The 15,722-nt window shown below is 64.0% G+C and overlaps 1 protein-coding gene across 3 annotated transcripts in view; it reads left to right on the plus strand.

The window, feature by feature from the left end:
* Positions 1-2,144, plus strand: part of PEX14 (peroxisomal biogenesis factor 14) — a 134,719-nt gene extending 132,575 nt beyond the window's left edge. For all 3 annotated transcript variants that reach the window (XM_080654616.1, XM_080654615.1, XM_080654617.1), the window contains exon 9: positions 1,017-2,144. In XM_080654616.1, the coding sequence (XP_080510742.1) occupies positions 1,017-1,458 (442 nt within the window). In that variant the 3' untranslated portion in view covers positions 1,459-2,144. The remainder of the gene's footprint in view (positions 1-1,016) is intronic.
* The last annotated feature ends 13,578 nt before the right edge of the window (positions 2,145-15,722 follow it).

Here is a 15,722-nt window from a genome sequence, read left to right on the forward strand (position 1 = left end):
GGACCCCAGCCGGAGGACCCAGCTCTCCAAGCCGCCTCCTTCCTGGCCTTCTCTGAAGAAAAGAACTTGGCCTGAGAGCGGGGTGACTGGCTGAGCTTGGGGTTGTCATTAGGGAAGCCTCTGTGTTCCGAACCTGGGAGACAGGAGCCCTCAGGGCCCGGGGCCAGAGAGCAGGTGTTGGCTAATGTTGGAGCCAAGAAAGCTGCCAATAGAATTTCTCCTTCGCGTCCATGACGCTGATGACGGCCCCGGCCTTGGCGTGCGCTCTCCCCGGGGGTCTGAGGAGGAAGAGCTGTCCTGCCCGGTGCTGGGCAGCCAGGAGGCTCAGGCACAGGCGGCTGTCTATCCCAGGGCCCGATTCCCAAGCCGGTGCCAAGAGGACCTGACCTCCCAGGTCCCTCCCAGACTTGGCTTTGGTCTGGGCTGGCTGCTGGCGCGGCGCCCAGGGCGGGAACGGGGTAGGAGTAATTTCCCTGTCCACTGTCGAGCTCAGAGGTTTTCTAAGAAAGTGCCTCAGGGCCTCCCTTCTGGTTCTGATGTGTCGGACCCGGAGCAGTGCGCCCTGTCCCCCGACTCCGTGCAGAGCCGTAGACACGTTAGAGTCCGAGGCCCAGGTGCTTGGGGATCCCCCCCTCACCTCCCTCTCCTGGGGATGGAGGCGGGGATGACGTCAGGACCAGGAGGGAACAGGCTCTAGGGCTTGGCAGGCCCCCGGGGTGGGGGTGGGGGGGGGCTGCCAGCTGTGAGGAGGGCCCAGGAGGCCCCCCGAGTGGGCAGGGCACTTTGTGGGCAGCCCAGGCGTCTCTGGCTTCTGTCTTAGCTGCTCCAGCCTCCAGAGGCCGTGGATCTGAGCGGAGGGAGTGGGAGGGAGGGAGGTGGCTGACCGGCTCGTTTCTGTCCCTTGCTCAGTGGCACTGTGGCCGCGCCTGGGGATCAGGGGGGAGGGTGTGGCTCTGCTGCGGGTGGGAGCCCCAGGATGTGGTCATGACACCGCCCTCTCCTCCCTCTACCACCAGGAGGCAGTTCCCACCCTCCCCGTCAGCCCCGAAGATCCCCTCCTGGCAGATCCCAGTCAAGTCCACGTCGCCCTCCAGCCCGGCCGCCGTGAACCACCACAGCAGCAGCGACATCTCGCCCGTCAGCAACGAGTCCACGACGTCCTCGCCCGTGAAGGAGGGCCACAGCCCCGAGGGCTCCACGGCCACCTACCACCTGTTGGGCGCCCAGGAGGAGGGCGAGGGGGTGGTGGACGTCAAGGGCCAGGTGAGGATGGAGGTGCAGGGCGAGGAGGAGAAGAGGGAGGACGAGGAAGACGAGGAGGACGAGGACGTGAGCCACGTGGACGAGGAGGACTGCCTGGAGGTGCAGAGGGAGGACCGCCGGGGCGGGGACGGGCAGATCAACGAGCAGGTGGAGCGGCGGCCGGAGGGCGCCAGCAACGAGAGCGAGCGGGACTAGGCCGTGGCGTCCCTCCCGAGGGGGCCGGGCCTGGCCCCTCCGGTGGCTCGGGAGGCCCTTGGAGCCAGGTGGGGGCACAGGGCCTGGGCAGCGGGACGCCGGCACACGTGGCCCGCGCGGGCTGCACTCTGTCCACCCAGCCTCGCCTGCGCTTCCTCGGCTCCGCCCCACAGACGGCCACGGCCTTGTTCTCCTGTCAGGCCGAGGGCCCCGCCCGGTCTCTGGGCCCATGGCTTGTCCAGGCTGTGTCTGCTGAGCACTTGGCTGACCTAACACCGTGCATGACAAGAGGTAGCTGCTGCCTGACTGCTGGCCCTCGGGGCAGCAGCGTGACCCGTTGTCTGCTGTCCGCCCCCTCCCGCCCTGGCTCCTCCCTTCGTCTCATGCTGGGGGCAGGGGCTCTGTCCCCAGGCTCCTTTCCTCTGGCCAGGGCCATCCAGGCCGCCTGTCCCAGCCCCACCGTGCCCCGTCGCCCTCCCAAACCAGTGAAATCACACACACCGCACTTGTGACTGTCCCTGCTTCGTGGCGAGGTGTGGCCCCGCTCTCGTAGGAGCCAGGCGTCAGGGCCTTCCTGTCTGTCCTTCGGTCCAGAAACACGTTCATTTGTGCGATCAGGTATAGGTTGAGAATATGAGATGCGACTGTACATAATTGTAATAAATGAGTTGCCACTATTTAATTCCTGCCTGCGGCTCCCTGTCTGCTCCCCGTGCCCCGTGCCTGGGGGGTCTCGGCTGAGGCTGGGCCAGGTGAGCCCCGGGGAGGACCCGTAGGGGATGGGGGCACGTGGGGGGCCGAGCCCGGAGCCTGGAGGGGTTCATCCTCGGCCGTCTGTCGAGGGCGACACTGCTCGGGAGGAGAGACTCCGCTGCTGTATACAGACCTGCTGTGCGGGTGAGAAGCTTCCTTCCTTAAATGGATGCATGTGCTCCCGGCAGCGTGCCTCACTCTTCCTCCCCCGGCTCCTCTCCCTCTCACCCTCCCCGGCTCCCTGAACCCTTCACACAGCGTTCCCTGAACCCCGGGAAGCCGGCACCAGCTCCTTCCAAGGAGTGCTCTGCGCCCTGCAGCCGGGGCTGGGCCGGGAGCCTGTGCAGACACCGGCTTTGGAGGCTGCAGGGTCCAGGTGAGCCCCTCACTGGCCTCCGGACACGCTGCTGCACCACCCGGCCCCGCAGCCCTGGCGAGGGAGGAAGCTGAGGGCCGAGGGCTGAGTGACGTGTGTTAGGGCTGTTTGGTCTCAGAAACGTTTCACCTCCTGCCTAGGCCCCTTTGTAGGGCTTCGGGCCCAACCCGTCCCCGGCAGCAAACCCCTGCCTAACTCAGGCCCAGGGGCCACCACGGGGGTGTCGGGTCATGGCGACATGGGCTCTCCCTGACCTGAGTGTCGATCCCCTGGCCTGCTTCCTTAGGTATTACCTTAAAAATATATACATATATACACACACACACACACACTTCAGAGAGGGATGGAAACATCAGTGATGAGAGCAAATCATTGACTGGCTGCTTCCTGCAGCCCCCCTAGTGGGGATCGAGCCTGCAACCTGGGCATGTGCCCTGACCAGGAACCAAACCGTGACCTCGTGGTTCATAGGTTGTGCTCAGCCACTGAGCCACACCAGCCGGGATCCTCGGGTTTTATCTTTGATGCTTGCCACCTCACGTGACATCCCTGCGGTCTGTTTTCCCGCCACGCGCCTCCTGGGGAACAGCAGAGCCGACATTGAGCGTCACCTCCGCCGCCCTGCCGTCCCCAGAGAAGCCGGGGCTCTTGGTCGCCTGGGCCACCAGCCCGTGGTTGACGAGCCAGGGCAGCCGACCTGACACGGAGGGCTGGAGGCTGGTCCGAGGCCCCCTCGCATCCACAGAACCGGCCACTGACCCCAGTCCTGAGCGGGCGGTCATGGGGGGTCTCTCCCTTTAGCTTGGTGACGCTCATTTTCTGGAGGTTCGTCCTCAGTGGGACCAGACAGGGTGACCAGAGGCAGATGGCCTGGGGCAGACACAGCCAGAGCCGTGGGGGGTGCCGCCAGGAGCACAGCCTGGCCAGGCTGCCCTGGGCCTCACGTCCCGGAGGCAGGGGCCGCAGCGTGCTTCCTCCTGCCGGGGCCGGCGGCCTGCAGGCCCTGGGCTCCCGTGGAGAAACCTGGGCGAGGCCTTCGGCCCCGGGTCCCGAGTGAGGTTGGAGTTTGAGGATAGAGAGCCTGGCCTGCATTCAGGGAGGAAAAAACCCCTCCCCAAAACGGCGTGAGTGCTGCCTAATAAAGGCAGCCGCTGGACAGAGGGAAACAGCCCTTTGAAAAAAAGCCTTTCATTAGAAAAATAATGCATTTCATCCAAATAAGGTAAAAATATTTGGAATGGGGCAGAAGTGAGCAGCAGGCAGGCCTGTCAGGCCCTTTCTGGAAGGGAGAGATTATTACACTCAATCACCATGTATTTTCGTAAAGTGTCTTTCAGGAAAGCGCCCGTCCCGCGCCGGGAGCCAGCAGGGAGGCTGCGGGCACCTCCTGGCCCAGGCCCCGCCGCCAGCCGTGCCCCTGGGTTTGCGATGCCCCAGCAGGCGGGGCGGTGGATCGGGCAGTCCCTGGCCGCCCTGCGCTGTCGGCTGCTGGGAAGGGGAGCGCTCTGCCTGAGGAAGGGGTGCTGGACTTGTAGGTGTTGTGTGTTCTGCTGTGGGCGGCCATGTCAGATGTTCAAAGGGAACGGAGTAAAAACCTCTTCCACCCGTGCAGTTTCACAGGTGCAGGTGTGCTCACGGGCTCACACACTGTCGTCTCTAAATAAAAACGGGAAACTCCTCTTCAGCGTTGTGTGGCTTGCTTGTCTCACTGGAAGTGAGCCCTGTGTCCGCGGGGCTCACACCGGGGGGAGCAGAGGGTTTCTAGAGGCTCCTGGCCCTCGGTGCCCAGCCAGGACACAGGTGCTGGGCCTTGGGCCTGGGCCCAGCACCTCCTCTCTGCTGATTGCCCAGCCCAGCCCTGCCCTGCCCTACCCCAGCCCAGAACCCAGTCCCTGCCCCAGCCCAGCCCTGCCCTGCCCCAGCCCAGAACTCAGTCCCCGATTCATCTCTGCCCAGCCCAGCCCTGCCCCAGCCCAGAACGCAGTCCCTGTCCCAGCCCGGAACCCAGTCCCCGACTCATCTCTGCCCAGCCCAGCCCTAGCCCAGAACCCAGTCCCTGCCTCATCCATGCCCCAGCCCAGCCCTGCCCCAGCCCAGCCCTGCCCCAGCCCCTGCCTCATCCCTGCCCAGCCCAGCCCAGCCTCAGCCCCTTCCCTGCCCCAGCCCAGAACCCAGGCCCCGCCTCATCCCTGCCCCAGCCCAGCCCTACCCTAGCCCGGAACCCAGTCCTTGCCTCATCCCTGCCCCAGCCCGGAACCCAGTCCCCACCTCATCCATGCCCCTGCCCAGCCCTGCCCCAACCCAGAACCCAGCCCAGCCCTGCCCCGCCCCAGCCCCTTTCCTGCCCCTGCCCCAGTCCAGAACCCAGACCCTGCCTCATCCCTGCCCAGCCCTGCCCTGCCCCAGCCCGGGACCCAGTCCCTGCCTCATCCCTGCCCCAGCCCAGCCCTGCCCCAGCCCAGAACCCAGTCCCTGCCTCATCCATGCCCCAGCCCAGAACCCAGTCCCTGCCCCAGCCCCTGCCCTAGCCCTGCCCCTGTGCCAGCCCCTTCCCTGCCCCTGCCCCAACCCAGAACCCAGTCCCTGCTTCATCCCTGCCCCAGCCCCTTCTCTAGCCCCTTCCCTGCCTCTGCCCCAGCCCAGCCCTGCCCCAGCCCCTTCCCAGCCCTGCCCCAGCCCCTTCCCTGCCTCTGCCCCAGCCCAGCCCTGCCCCAGCTCCTTCTCTAGCCCCTTCCCTGCCTCTGCCCCAGCCCCTTCCCTGCCTCTGCCCCAGCCCAGAAGCCAGTCCCTGCCCAGAGCCCAAGGAGGAAGGGCAGGCGGGAGACGTTTTTTTGCGGGGCCTGACAAGCGGGTCCTTGGGAGTTTACTTAACCCTCAGTGTTTCTTGGTCTGTTTGTTTAAAATTGTTTCTGCCAAGACTCCCAGAGAAGGCGGTCGGGGCTCCGGACAGAGCAGAGGTGCCGTGAAAGCTGCAGGTGGAGTGACCTCAGCTTCAGGTGAAGTGCTCACCTGGGGTGGACCCGGGTCCTGCTTTCCCTCCTGCACAGGCGTTTCCCACCCCCGGATCCTCATCGCCTGCCAGGGCAGGCAGTGCCAGGATGGGTGCCACCTTCCTGCACAGCTGCCCTCTCCCCGCCCCCCGCACTGCGGCCCCAGCCCGGGCTTGGGACGGCTGGGTGCCTCCCGGGGGTCGGACTATTTCCTTTCGGCGAGCACTTAGTCGACGCCTTTCTAGGAGAGATTTTATTTCATACGGAGACGCCGAGCCTCTCCCTGCTCCCTGGCTGAAAGGCTCTTGACTCCATCTTGGGAACTGTGGTGCCGGCTCCCCCCGCCCCAGAGCCCTGGGGAGTTGTTCCCAGGGGTCAGCAGAGCCAGAATGCCTCGGGTACCCCAGAGCGGCCGCCGGGCCTCAGGGGCTCCGAGCAGGGCCCGGGGGCTGGGAGTCAGGGCAGAGCCTGGGTTCACTGGCGGGAAAAGGCTCTCAAGGCCGGTGTCCCCCCCAGGGGCCTGGGGTGCGCGGCGCACAGCCATCTGCCCTGCGCTGGCTCCGGGCTCTTGCTTCCCAGGGTGGCACAGGCCTGGCCCCTGCTCCGTTCCCAGCAAGATCCCGGGACGGCTGCCGCCTTGCTCCCTGGAGGCCTGACCCTGACCCTGACCCTGACCCTGACCCTGGGCAGCAGCACTTCGTCCCCTGCCCCCTGGCCTTGGGCCAAGGCTACCTGTGGGGCCAGGGCCACCTCGCGTGAAGATGGCTGGACAAGCTGACTTCGCCTGGGTTGGCTGGGCGTGCTGGCCGGCCCCACAGCCAGGGAGGGGGCTGCCCTGTCTCTGCTGGTCCAGGTGGGCCCGGCAAGGCTCTGTGGGTGACTCAGCGGTTAGCAGCACCCAAGCCCTGCCAGGCGTGTGGGGGGTGGCAGCCATGGAGCGCAGCTGAGCCTGTGCAGCCGGGTCTGACTCTGCAAGAGGCTGCGGAAGTGTTGCGTTGGCCCAGTTTGGGTGTAGAGCATCGCACCGCCGCCGCTAATTAAATCCCAGAGGGAAAACATGTGTTCCTGCATTTCCCACTGAGGCCAACAAGCCACAGGGAGTGCTGAGGGCCTGCACCCACTCCGCACGCCTGGGGTGGGGCACCGTCCCAGCTGCAGGCCCCTCCCTCCTGGGGGTGGAGGGCACAGGCTCTGGGCACCAGCGCCTGGTGGGCACGTCTGGTCTGGGGCAGTGCCTGGGAGTCAGCACAGTGGGCAGGCCCTTGTCCCCTGAGGCTTCTCTGAGGGGTGCCTGGGACCCAGTGCCCCTTCCCTGGGCTTGGCACAGGGCCCTGCCTGTCCACTGTGTAGGGGTCTCCTGAGGTCCACCGGGGGCCCAGAAGACCTGGGGCAACTCAGGAGGGGGCAGTTTTGGGGCATCTACCCTGAGTGCAGCTGAAGTTGGAACCCCTGGGAGCTGCTCCCCCAAAGCGTTTGTGGGCCCCACCCCACTGCCCCCCACAGCAGCGCCCAGAGGGAGCCCTGTGGTCGCCCCACCCAGCCAGCAGCGGAGGGCCAGGCTTGGCTCCTTGCCTCGTCTCGGGCCCCACGGGAGGGCTGCTTGGCCCACCAGGGCCCACGAAGCTCCAATAATGGTTTTAATTTGTTGAACTTGTGTTTCATCCCATAAATTAGTCACTGTTTCATTTAACAGAATCAAGATATCCACAAACAATAGGCGAGTTCCAACTTGAACATTTTAATAAGACAGAAAAAAGTATATATTTTCACGTCTGTTACAAACATATTTATGTAAATAGCCCGTGGGCTGAGTTCCAGAGGGAAGAAAGGGACGGGCCCTGGGAGCTGGGCCGGCGGGGAGGAGCTTCTGTGGGGGGGACGGTATTGAGCTGGGTGCTGGGCGCTGGGTGCTGGGCGCTGGGTGCTGGGCACGCAAGGGGCCCGGGGGCACGGGAGAGGCAGCCCTGGTCCGAGGCGCCCAGCCAGGGGAGGCCGCGGCGGCCTTCCCAGCCCTGTCCTCTCCTCAGGACAGCGGTGTGGTCCGTTCAGGAGTGACATGCAGTGAGCCGTCCTCAGAGTGGAAGAAGGCGGCGGGGGCCCCCTGGAAGGAGGTGGGCTCAGGGCAAAGCTGGCGAGTCAGTGCAGAGATGGGGTTTCATGAGAAGGGGTCACCATTCAGGAGTGTCAGGGTCAGTGAGCGGGAGGCGGCACTCTGGGCGAGGCCCCGGGAGAGTGCTCCCACTACCCGGGCTTCTGGGGGAGCCCCAGCCATGGTGCCACCAGGGCCTGGGGCTGATGGCCACAGACCCGGCGATTGGCCCCCGCTGGCTCTGCCCCCACGTGCTGCAGGCAGGAGCCGAGCCAGCATCCGGATCGGATCCGGGTACACGCCGTTCCCAGCCCAGGCAGGTCCCTGCAGGAAGGAGGAAGGAGCTGAGGGAGGAGGCAGATGGATGACCCTGCCAAGCGCCTGCCCAGTAGCCTTGGCTGACAGAGGAGAGGGCTGCCCAGGGTGGGGGGGCCTGGGGAGCTCATGGAGCCCGTGGGGTCTTTGCCGGAAGCCTGATCGCCTCTGCCCGAAGGTGGCTCTTGAGTCTCCTGTGGGGCCTTCAGGCAGGGCTGAGGGAGGAGGCCCTCCTTCAGACGGGCCAAGCCCAACCCTCCCCGCCCCCCCCCCCCCCCCGCCATCTGCCCCCAGCCCCCTGGGGGACTTGGCCTCATCCCAGGGGCGAAACTGGTCCTCCCCCTTCTCTTCCAGGGTTGAAGGGTCGCTGGGCCACCCCTGCACGGCTGGGTCACCGCCAGCTGCTTGGGGCTGATTTTAAAAATAAAAGATAACCTGATAGATTTTTTTTCCAGTTTTTATTGAGTGAAAATGTCAAACCTTGCATCAGTCATGCAAAAAAAAAAAAATCAAATAAATAAAACACATATATTAAATTTCTAATAGCACTAAATTCAAGTGGAAAAATATTCAGTTCTTAATAACCAGGTGCCGAGGAGACCAGATTCAAGTAATCAGAGCACACGCTGTTCAGTTCGGTTCTCACGTTCTGCATTTTTTTGTCTCAAAACCTCTCTATATATCTCTATATATCTATATATGTATATACATATAGATATATACACACATATGTGCATACATATTATTTTATATTTATATATATACACATACATAGTTATAAAACATTAAAAAGAGCATTGGTGGATCAAGCATTGTTTTCCCCACAGAAAGAAAATAAAACAAAAATTACACATTAAAATTCAAAATGAGCTAGCAATGGCTTATAGTCCTAGTGTGCAATATGAAGGTTACAAAAGGCTAGACTTCGCACTGTCGGCGTCTTCTTTTTTTCTTTTCTTTTTTTCGTTTTGTTTGTGTTTGATTTTGCTACATTGAAAAACGTTTGTTTTTGTTTTTTTTTCTTTACAAAACTTCCTCCACAGACGCCCCGGTCTGTGGCCGGGCACAGTCTGGGCGAGCGCTCAGCAGCAGCACGTGGTGCCACAAATTCAGGAGGCTCTGGTGGGGCTGTTCTAGAAACGCGATGTTTCCCGGTGAATCAGGCACACTCCGTCTGACTGTCCTCCCTCCCCGCTCCCTCTCCAGTTCCGATGATCCTGGCTTCTGGCTGTGGGCAGGCCAGAGGACAAAACAGAAAAAAAGAGAGAAATAGGACGCCACGGCCCCCAGTGGGGTAGGGCTCCCCTTTGGAGACCCGTAGGGAGGTGGCTCTGGGTGACAGGCCTCCCCCCAGACTGGGCCTTGCTTTCTTCCTGTGGCCAGAGTCTCAGGGGCCCACCGGAGACCAGCTGGGAGCCTGGCGTGGAGAGGAGGTGGACAGCAGGGGCCGGTCCTGGGTCCCTGTCACCCTCATGGCCACTGGCCAGGCCGGTGCCTATCAGGCGGGGCCGCTCTGGGCCTGGTGACATCATCTCCAGGAAGGGGGGATGTTTTGAAAAGGGAACCAAATCTGGGTGGGTAACACCAACAAAGCATCCCAAACAAAATAATAAACTGGGAAAGAAAGGAAAAAAAAAAAAAAAGCCCTATAAAGCCACACACATAACCAATAGAGAAAAACTCAAATGTTAACTACAAACTTGTATCAATGGTAATAGTCCTTTTCTCTGGCCTCGGAAAAATTCAAGTGAAAAGCTGGAATCACATAGCTCCCGTCAGTGCTGGTGCAGAGAGGGCCTCGGACTGGTAAGGCCTCAGATACACGCCGAACAGCCCAAGAGCCATCGCACTCACTGTCTCCAACCTCAGGGCTGGTGGAGGCGGGGCGGCGCCCTCACCACCCCCCTGCTTTTCTCTCTTTTTGTTCTATGTAGAATAATAGCCTTGACAGGAAAAATACTGTACAACTTTCTTGCATTTTTTTCCCATTTTGAATATTAAAGCCCCAGTCGCATCTTTCCTGGCTGAGACCTGGCGGGCCCAGCACCCCAGCCTGGCTCTTTAAGAAGGAACAGCCTTTCCCGGGGCTGGTGTGGGGCAGTCACCAGGCAGGCCCAAGGGCGCCCCTTCCGTCCCCAGGCCTCAGGAGCAGGTGCCGGGCCAGGCCCTGCAGTGGGGACAGTGACCAGGGAGCTCCTAATTCCATGAGGTTTCCTCCCAGGTCCGTATGGTCACCTCGCTGATGCCTTCTGCCCCGCCCTCCCCCAGGGCAAAGGGAGGGCCTGCCAGATGCTACAGGTGCGGCTGCCTCTGGTGGTTACGGGTGGGGTCCCACTGACCCCCAGCACCCGACCCCGTCCTGAGCAATAAGGAATCCCACTGGCGTGGGCTTGGGGCCCGGGGAGGGTCGCTGGGGGCAGCTGCCCAGGGTCTGCGCCCGCCTCGCCCTGGGCCCCCTGCTCCCCTCTCCTGCCCCGGACAAGAGCACCTATTTCCCTGAAGAAGATCCGACCTGCAGCCAGAAAGGGGCCCTCGCAGCCAGGCCTTCCACACGCGGGCTGCGGGGCGGCGGGCGCGGGGCGGCCCGGAGCACCAGAGGGCCCCGCCTCTGCCCTGAGACGGACTCGGGGTCCGGAAGCACCGGTGGGGCGGCGAGGGGGGCGAGCCCGGAGCGCCCCGACGCCGGAACCACGACAAACATCTAGCTCTGTACAGAGGGAAGCTTGACGTATAAATACCATTTCTTACAAAATTAATAATAACAATAATAAACAAAGAGGCGAGCCCCCTAGGCGGGCGGCCGTCCCACCGCGGGGCCCGGCGGCTAGGGCGGGGAGGCGGCGGCAGGCGCTGCGGGCGCGGGGGCCGCAGGAGCTCCCAGGCCCGCCCGCTCCGGGCTCCGTGCGCCTGGCCCCGCCTCGGGCAGCGACTCCTCCGAGTCGGTGCGCAGGTCCTCGTCGTCCTCGTCGTCGTCCTCGTCGTCATCGTCCTCGTCCTCTTCATCCTCGTCCTCGTCCTCCGCCTCCTCGTTCAGCTCCTCCTCGTCCTCCTCGTCCTCCGGGGACGACTCCCCAGCCGCGGGGCCGGGCGCGGGCGCGGGGGTGGGGCCGTCGCGGGACGCGGGGCCGTCGGGCGGGCCGGGGTCGCCCGCGTCACCCAGCTCCAGGCCCAGGCCCGCGGCCCGCTGCAGGAAGAGCAGGGAGCCCGCGGGCTCGGGGCCCAGCGACAGCGAGCTGTCCAGGCCTCCGGCCGGGCCGGGCGCGGGGCCCTCGGGGCCGGGCTCGCCACGCTCCTGCTTCTCGTGCTTGCGCTTGTGCGAGTCCATCTGCGACATGCCCACGACCGTGTGGCGGCAGCCGGGGTAGGTGCAGTGGAAGTGCGAGCACTTGAGCTTGTACTTGCACTCGGGCACGGCGCAGTCCGCGCTCGAGCTGAACTGGCAGAAGCCGGCCGCGCTGATCACGTCCTGCTTGCCGTGGTGCTTGCGGTGCGCCGTGACCTTGGTGCTGTCGGTGCAGCGGAAGCGGCAGCGCAGGCAGTGGAAGTGCGTGCTGGTGCCCGAGAAGGGGCAGTCGGCGAAGTGGCAGCTGAGCGAGGCCTTGAAGCGCTTGAAGTCGTCCAGCACGAGGTTGTCCACGCGGTCGTGGTGCTGCGCGTGCTTGTACATGTGCGTGCGCCCGCAGAACTTGTAGCCGCAGTTCTCGCGCGTGCAGTGGTAGTGCGTGACCTTGAGCGAGAACTGGCAGGCCGCGTCCTTGCAGTCCTCATAGAGGTCGAAGCGCCGGAAGCCCTCCAGCATCATGCCCTCGTCCAGCATCTTGCGAGAGGAGGCTGTCTTGCGCCGCTTCCCAAACGGGGACATGTCCTCGATGATCCAGAAGCGCTTCTTGGCCCCCGAGGCTGTCGGCATGGAGATGGTGTTCCCTGGGGAGGGCGGGGGAGGTCAGTGGCCCTGCCGGCACCATTCCCAGGATCCCACCCACGTAGGCTCCCGAGTCTGGCATGGTGGCCCGAGGGCAGCATTTAGGGACAATCCTTGTCTTCCCACGGCTGTATGGGGGAGGGGGGGGCTCCCACTACCCTCACCCCCCAATAGCCCGGAGCCGGGCTTCCCCCTGCGTCGTCATGTCCGCAGGGTGACCGCAGGCGTCTGCCCCGGTGCACAGCGTGCTCGCTCTGGGGATGTGGTGGCTGCTTCCTGGCCAGTTTGGGTGGGAAGTGAGGGCTGTCCTGGTGCTAATTGAAGCTGAAGGGGGAATCTAGGTCGGAGCGTAATTACTCAGGTTGGACGGGGGCCAGGACGCCATCACACGGCCTCTAACGAGGGTCAGGCGCCCCTTCTCCACGGCTAGCCAGTTTCCCCGGGGCCCACCGGTCTGCGTGTGGGACCGCCTACTCGCAAGAGGGATGCCCAGCGCCTTTGGGCTGTAAGTCCTTGCTCCGGGGAGCACCAGGAAGAACCTCCTTGGTACCAGAAGGTTCTTTAGGTCTTGCTGGGGTTCTCTGCCCAGTGGCCTGGGAGAGGCAGTTCTGCTGATGGCTGAACTGGAGCCAGCCTCAGGCGGTGGTGGATGGTGCCTATCTGTGCCCACCCCCAGCCCCAATGCCTCCCTGGACTCAGGATGCCCCACTGCCAGGGCTGTCCCTTTCTGGGAGGCACAGCGACCCTCAGAGCTGCAGGAGGAGGGGAGACCAGTCCCTCGGCTGCACAGTCAGGGGAAGGGCAGCAGACCTGTGCTCCCTGCCCCACACCCCAGAAACAACAGAGAAGCCCCCAGGCCTAGCCCCACAGAGTGGGGGGGGGGTGGATATCCTCCCGGCTCTTCCCACATGGCTGGCCTGCCAGACCCCCTGACCCTGCCTGGAATGCCAGCCTCCACAGCACCACCCTGCTGCACTGTCCATTCGGGACCCAGTGCCCACCCTTAGCAGGTGAAGGGACACCAAGGACTGCAATAAGGTGGGGGGGCCCTGGAAGGACAAGGGCGGGCCTGGGGCCTGGAGAGCCAGGTGGGTGAGGAGGGGCTACTTTGGGGTGAGGTCACGGGGCTCCATCTGGTTGTGCCGGCAACAGAGCCTTTCACGGGCTGCATTCCACATTGGACCCCCCTGCCCTGCTCTCAGCCATACACCTGGGCCTGGCACTCAGGTAGAATGTGAGGCGGGAATGAATGGAGGGAGAGGCAGAGCCGGTGACAGTTCCATCAAGGGACAGGGGAGGGCAGGTCCGTCCATGCGGAGCAGCGGACACTGGTGAGCCAGGATCAGCTCTGCCATTGTGCATGGCGCAGGGCCTGGGCACAAATCCCCCCACGTTCTTGTTTGGCTCCACGGTTGAGGGTTCAGGCTGGTGTCAGGACCCTCAGAGCCCTGAGCAGGTCCCAGGCACTGGCAGCCTTCCCAAGAACACTCTCTGCCTCCCTGTGCCAGGCCCCAGGTGAACTCCCAGGCCCAGAGGGGCAGGCTCTGGCCTAGGAAGCTGGGGTGGGGCAGGCACAGCCTCTTGGGGCTCTAGCCAGTTGCGGAGATGGGGTGAATCCCAGGGGACCCTGTGCCCAGTCTGAGCAGCAGCTGAGAGGAGCAGGCCTTGGGTGAGAGACTAGGCTCTCTGGTCTCAAGGGTGCTGGGCTGTGAGGGGCAGGGATGTCCCTGACCTCGGCCCAGAGGCCACAGAGAAAGGCTGGGTCCTGAGCCCCGGCCTCGAGGGTTGGCTGGGGCGACAGACACTAGTGAGAGGGCACGTGCGTGTTACCTGCAGCATCCTGAACTAGGGGGACGTCACTTTTTACTGGAGTTGGAGTGGCAGTGACGGGCGGGAAGCTGGGCTGGCTGCTGATGGGGTGGGCCAGGCCCCGGGTGGCTCCGAGAGTGGCACTGAGCAGAGAGTATGAGAGACAGGGTGGAGAGAAGAGGCAGGGGAGGGCGGGGAGGGGCGCCCGGAGCACGGCCGGGGGGAAGGACGGAGCCAGTGGGGGCTGCGGAGCCACGCGGGCAGCCTGGTCACCGGCGGAGGCAGCAGGAGGAGGAAGAGGAGGAGGAGGAGGAGCCGGGCAGCCTGGAGAGGGTGGAGAAAAGCAGAAAACAAAACAAAACAAAACAAAACACACAAAAAAAAAAAACACAAAGAAGAAACAAACAAAAAAGAACCAAAATGAGAAACCCAATGGTAGAAGCAAGTATGATACGAAAATGTGTGGACAGGTGAGGAGCAGAGAGTGCCACGGAGAAGAGAGGGAGGAGGTGGCGGAGACAGGCTGGGGGCTCGGCGTGGGCCTGGGGCCCCGGGACCGTGCTGGGGCCCACGGCAGAGGGGCCGGAGGAGGTTCCAGGGCAGGGCCGGGCGGGCGCCTGCCTGGGCCCTGGGCACTCAGGCCGCTCACGGGCTGGGCGCTGAGCTGCTTTATTCCGTGGCTCCAAGCCTGGGCCTCTCCTGGGAGCCGAGACCGAGGGCAGATGCTAGGAGTGGGCAGGATGGCGGCAGGTGGCCTCCATGACCCACGTCCCAGACCACAGCACACTGGCCTGTCCTCCTTCGAGGCCACTTGACCATGAGCCTCCTGTCCTAACGGGGGCTCAGCAGCGCCGGCCTTGGGAGGAGGGGTCTGGCCGAGGCCGGGAGCTCCCCGGTGCCCGCTGCCCCGCCCGGCCGGCCCCTCGCCCGCTGTCGCCCCGCCCCCGGCTGCCGCTCACCTGCAGCCGTGCTCTCGTTGCCCACGGGGGTGCTGGAGCAGCTCCGGTCCATGGTGGACGACTCGGAGGACACGGCGCCCGGGCTGCAGCCGGTGTAGTCCATGTACTCGTCTGTCTCAGTGTCCAGCAGGCTCGGGGGGCCCTGAAAGGAGGCGGGGTGCCCTGAGAAAGCTGGGCTGTGGGCAGGCTGTCCGTTGAGGCCGCACGGCCCACCACCGGCAGCAGGAGCGGGGCCCTGGGTGGGCGGGGGCGGCCTGCGGGCTGGGCTCTCACCTGGGAGGGGGGCACGCGATCGAAGTTCTTCCCCAGCATCCTCCGCATGTGCTTGCGGGCGTGGGAGGTCATCTGGTGCTTGAGGAGGAAGGAGAACTGGCAGCCCTCGCGGATGCAGTGGAAGTGGCTGTTCACCTGGTTGTACTTGCAGCCTGTGGGCACAGCCACCTCGGCGTGAGCCTTCCCGGCCAGCGCTCGGGGCACCTACTGCGTGCCGGGCACCGTTCTGGGCACGGGGACGTGTGGCCAACAAGGCAGATAGCATCTGGGGGAAGGGCACCGTCCCCGTGGTGGCATTCCTACCAGGAGGGCCTGTACCCACCCCACCTCTAGGAAATTAGGCCACCGGGCTGTCCCAAGCCTGGGCCTCCCCTCCAGCCTCGCATGGAGGCATGTGACATGGCAGACTGGCCCCCACCCCCTGCCCCAAACACGGAGAGGTCCCTGGGATCCAGGGCAAGGGTCCTAATGACCCGTCCACTAGATCAGCCACCACCCAGCAAGCCCCTGTCTCCACACCTCCGATGGGGAGCCCGGGTGCTGCCTGCCCCCAGACCTTGTTTAATGGCTGCAGTTGGCTGGCCCCCGCCCTGCCCCCTCCTGCCTCTGCTTTGCTTTGGGCTGAGAACAAACAGAACAGGCGGGATTGAAACAGTATCAGCAAAGGGCAGGTGAAGGCCTGTCCGTTGCCATGGCACCTGAGCTGGCCAGGTGTCTTATATCATCCCCCAGCTTTGTTTGGCCCCAGCTACCACCCCAAACACCCCAAGTTGAGTAA

Source organism: Plecotus auritus (genome assembly GCF_963455305.1).
Source record: "Plecotus auritus genome assembly, chromosome: 2".
NCBI lineage: Eukaryota > Metazoa > Chordata > Mammalia > Chiroptera > Vespertilionidae > Plecotus > Plecotus auritus.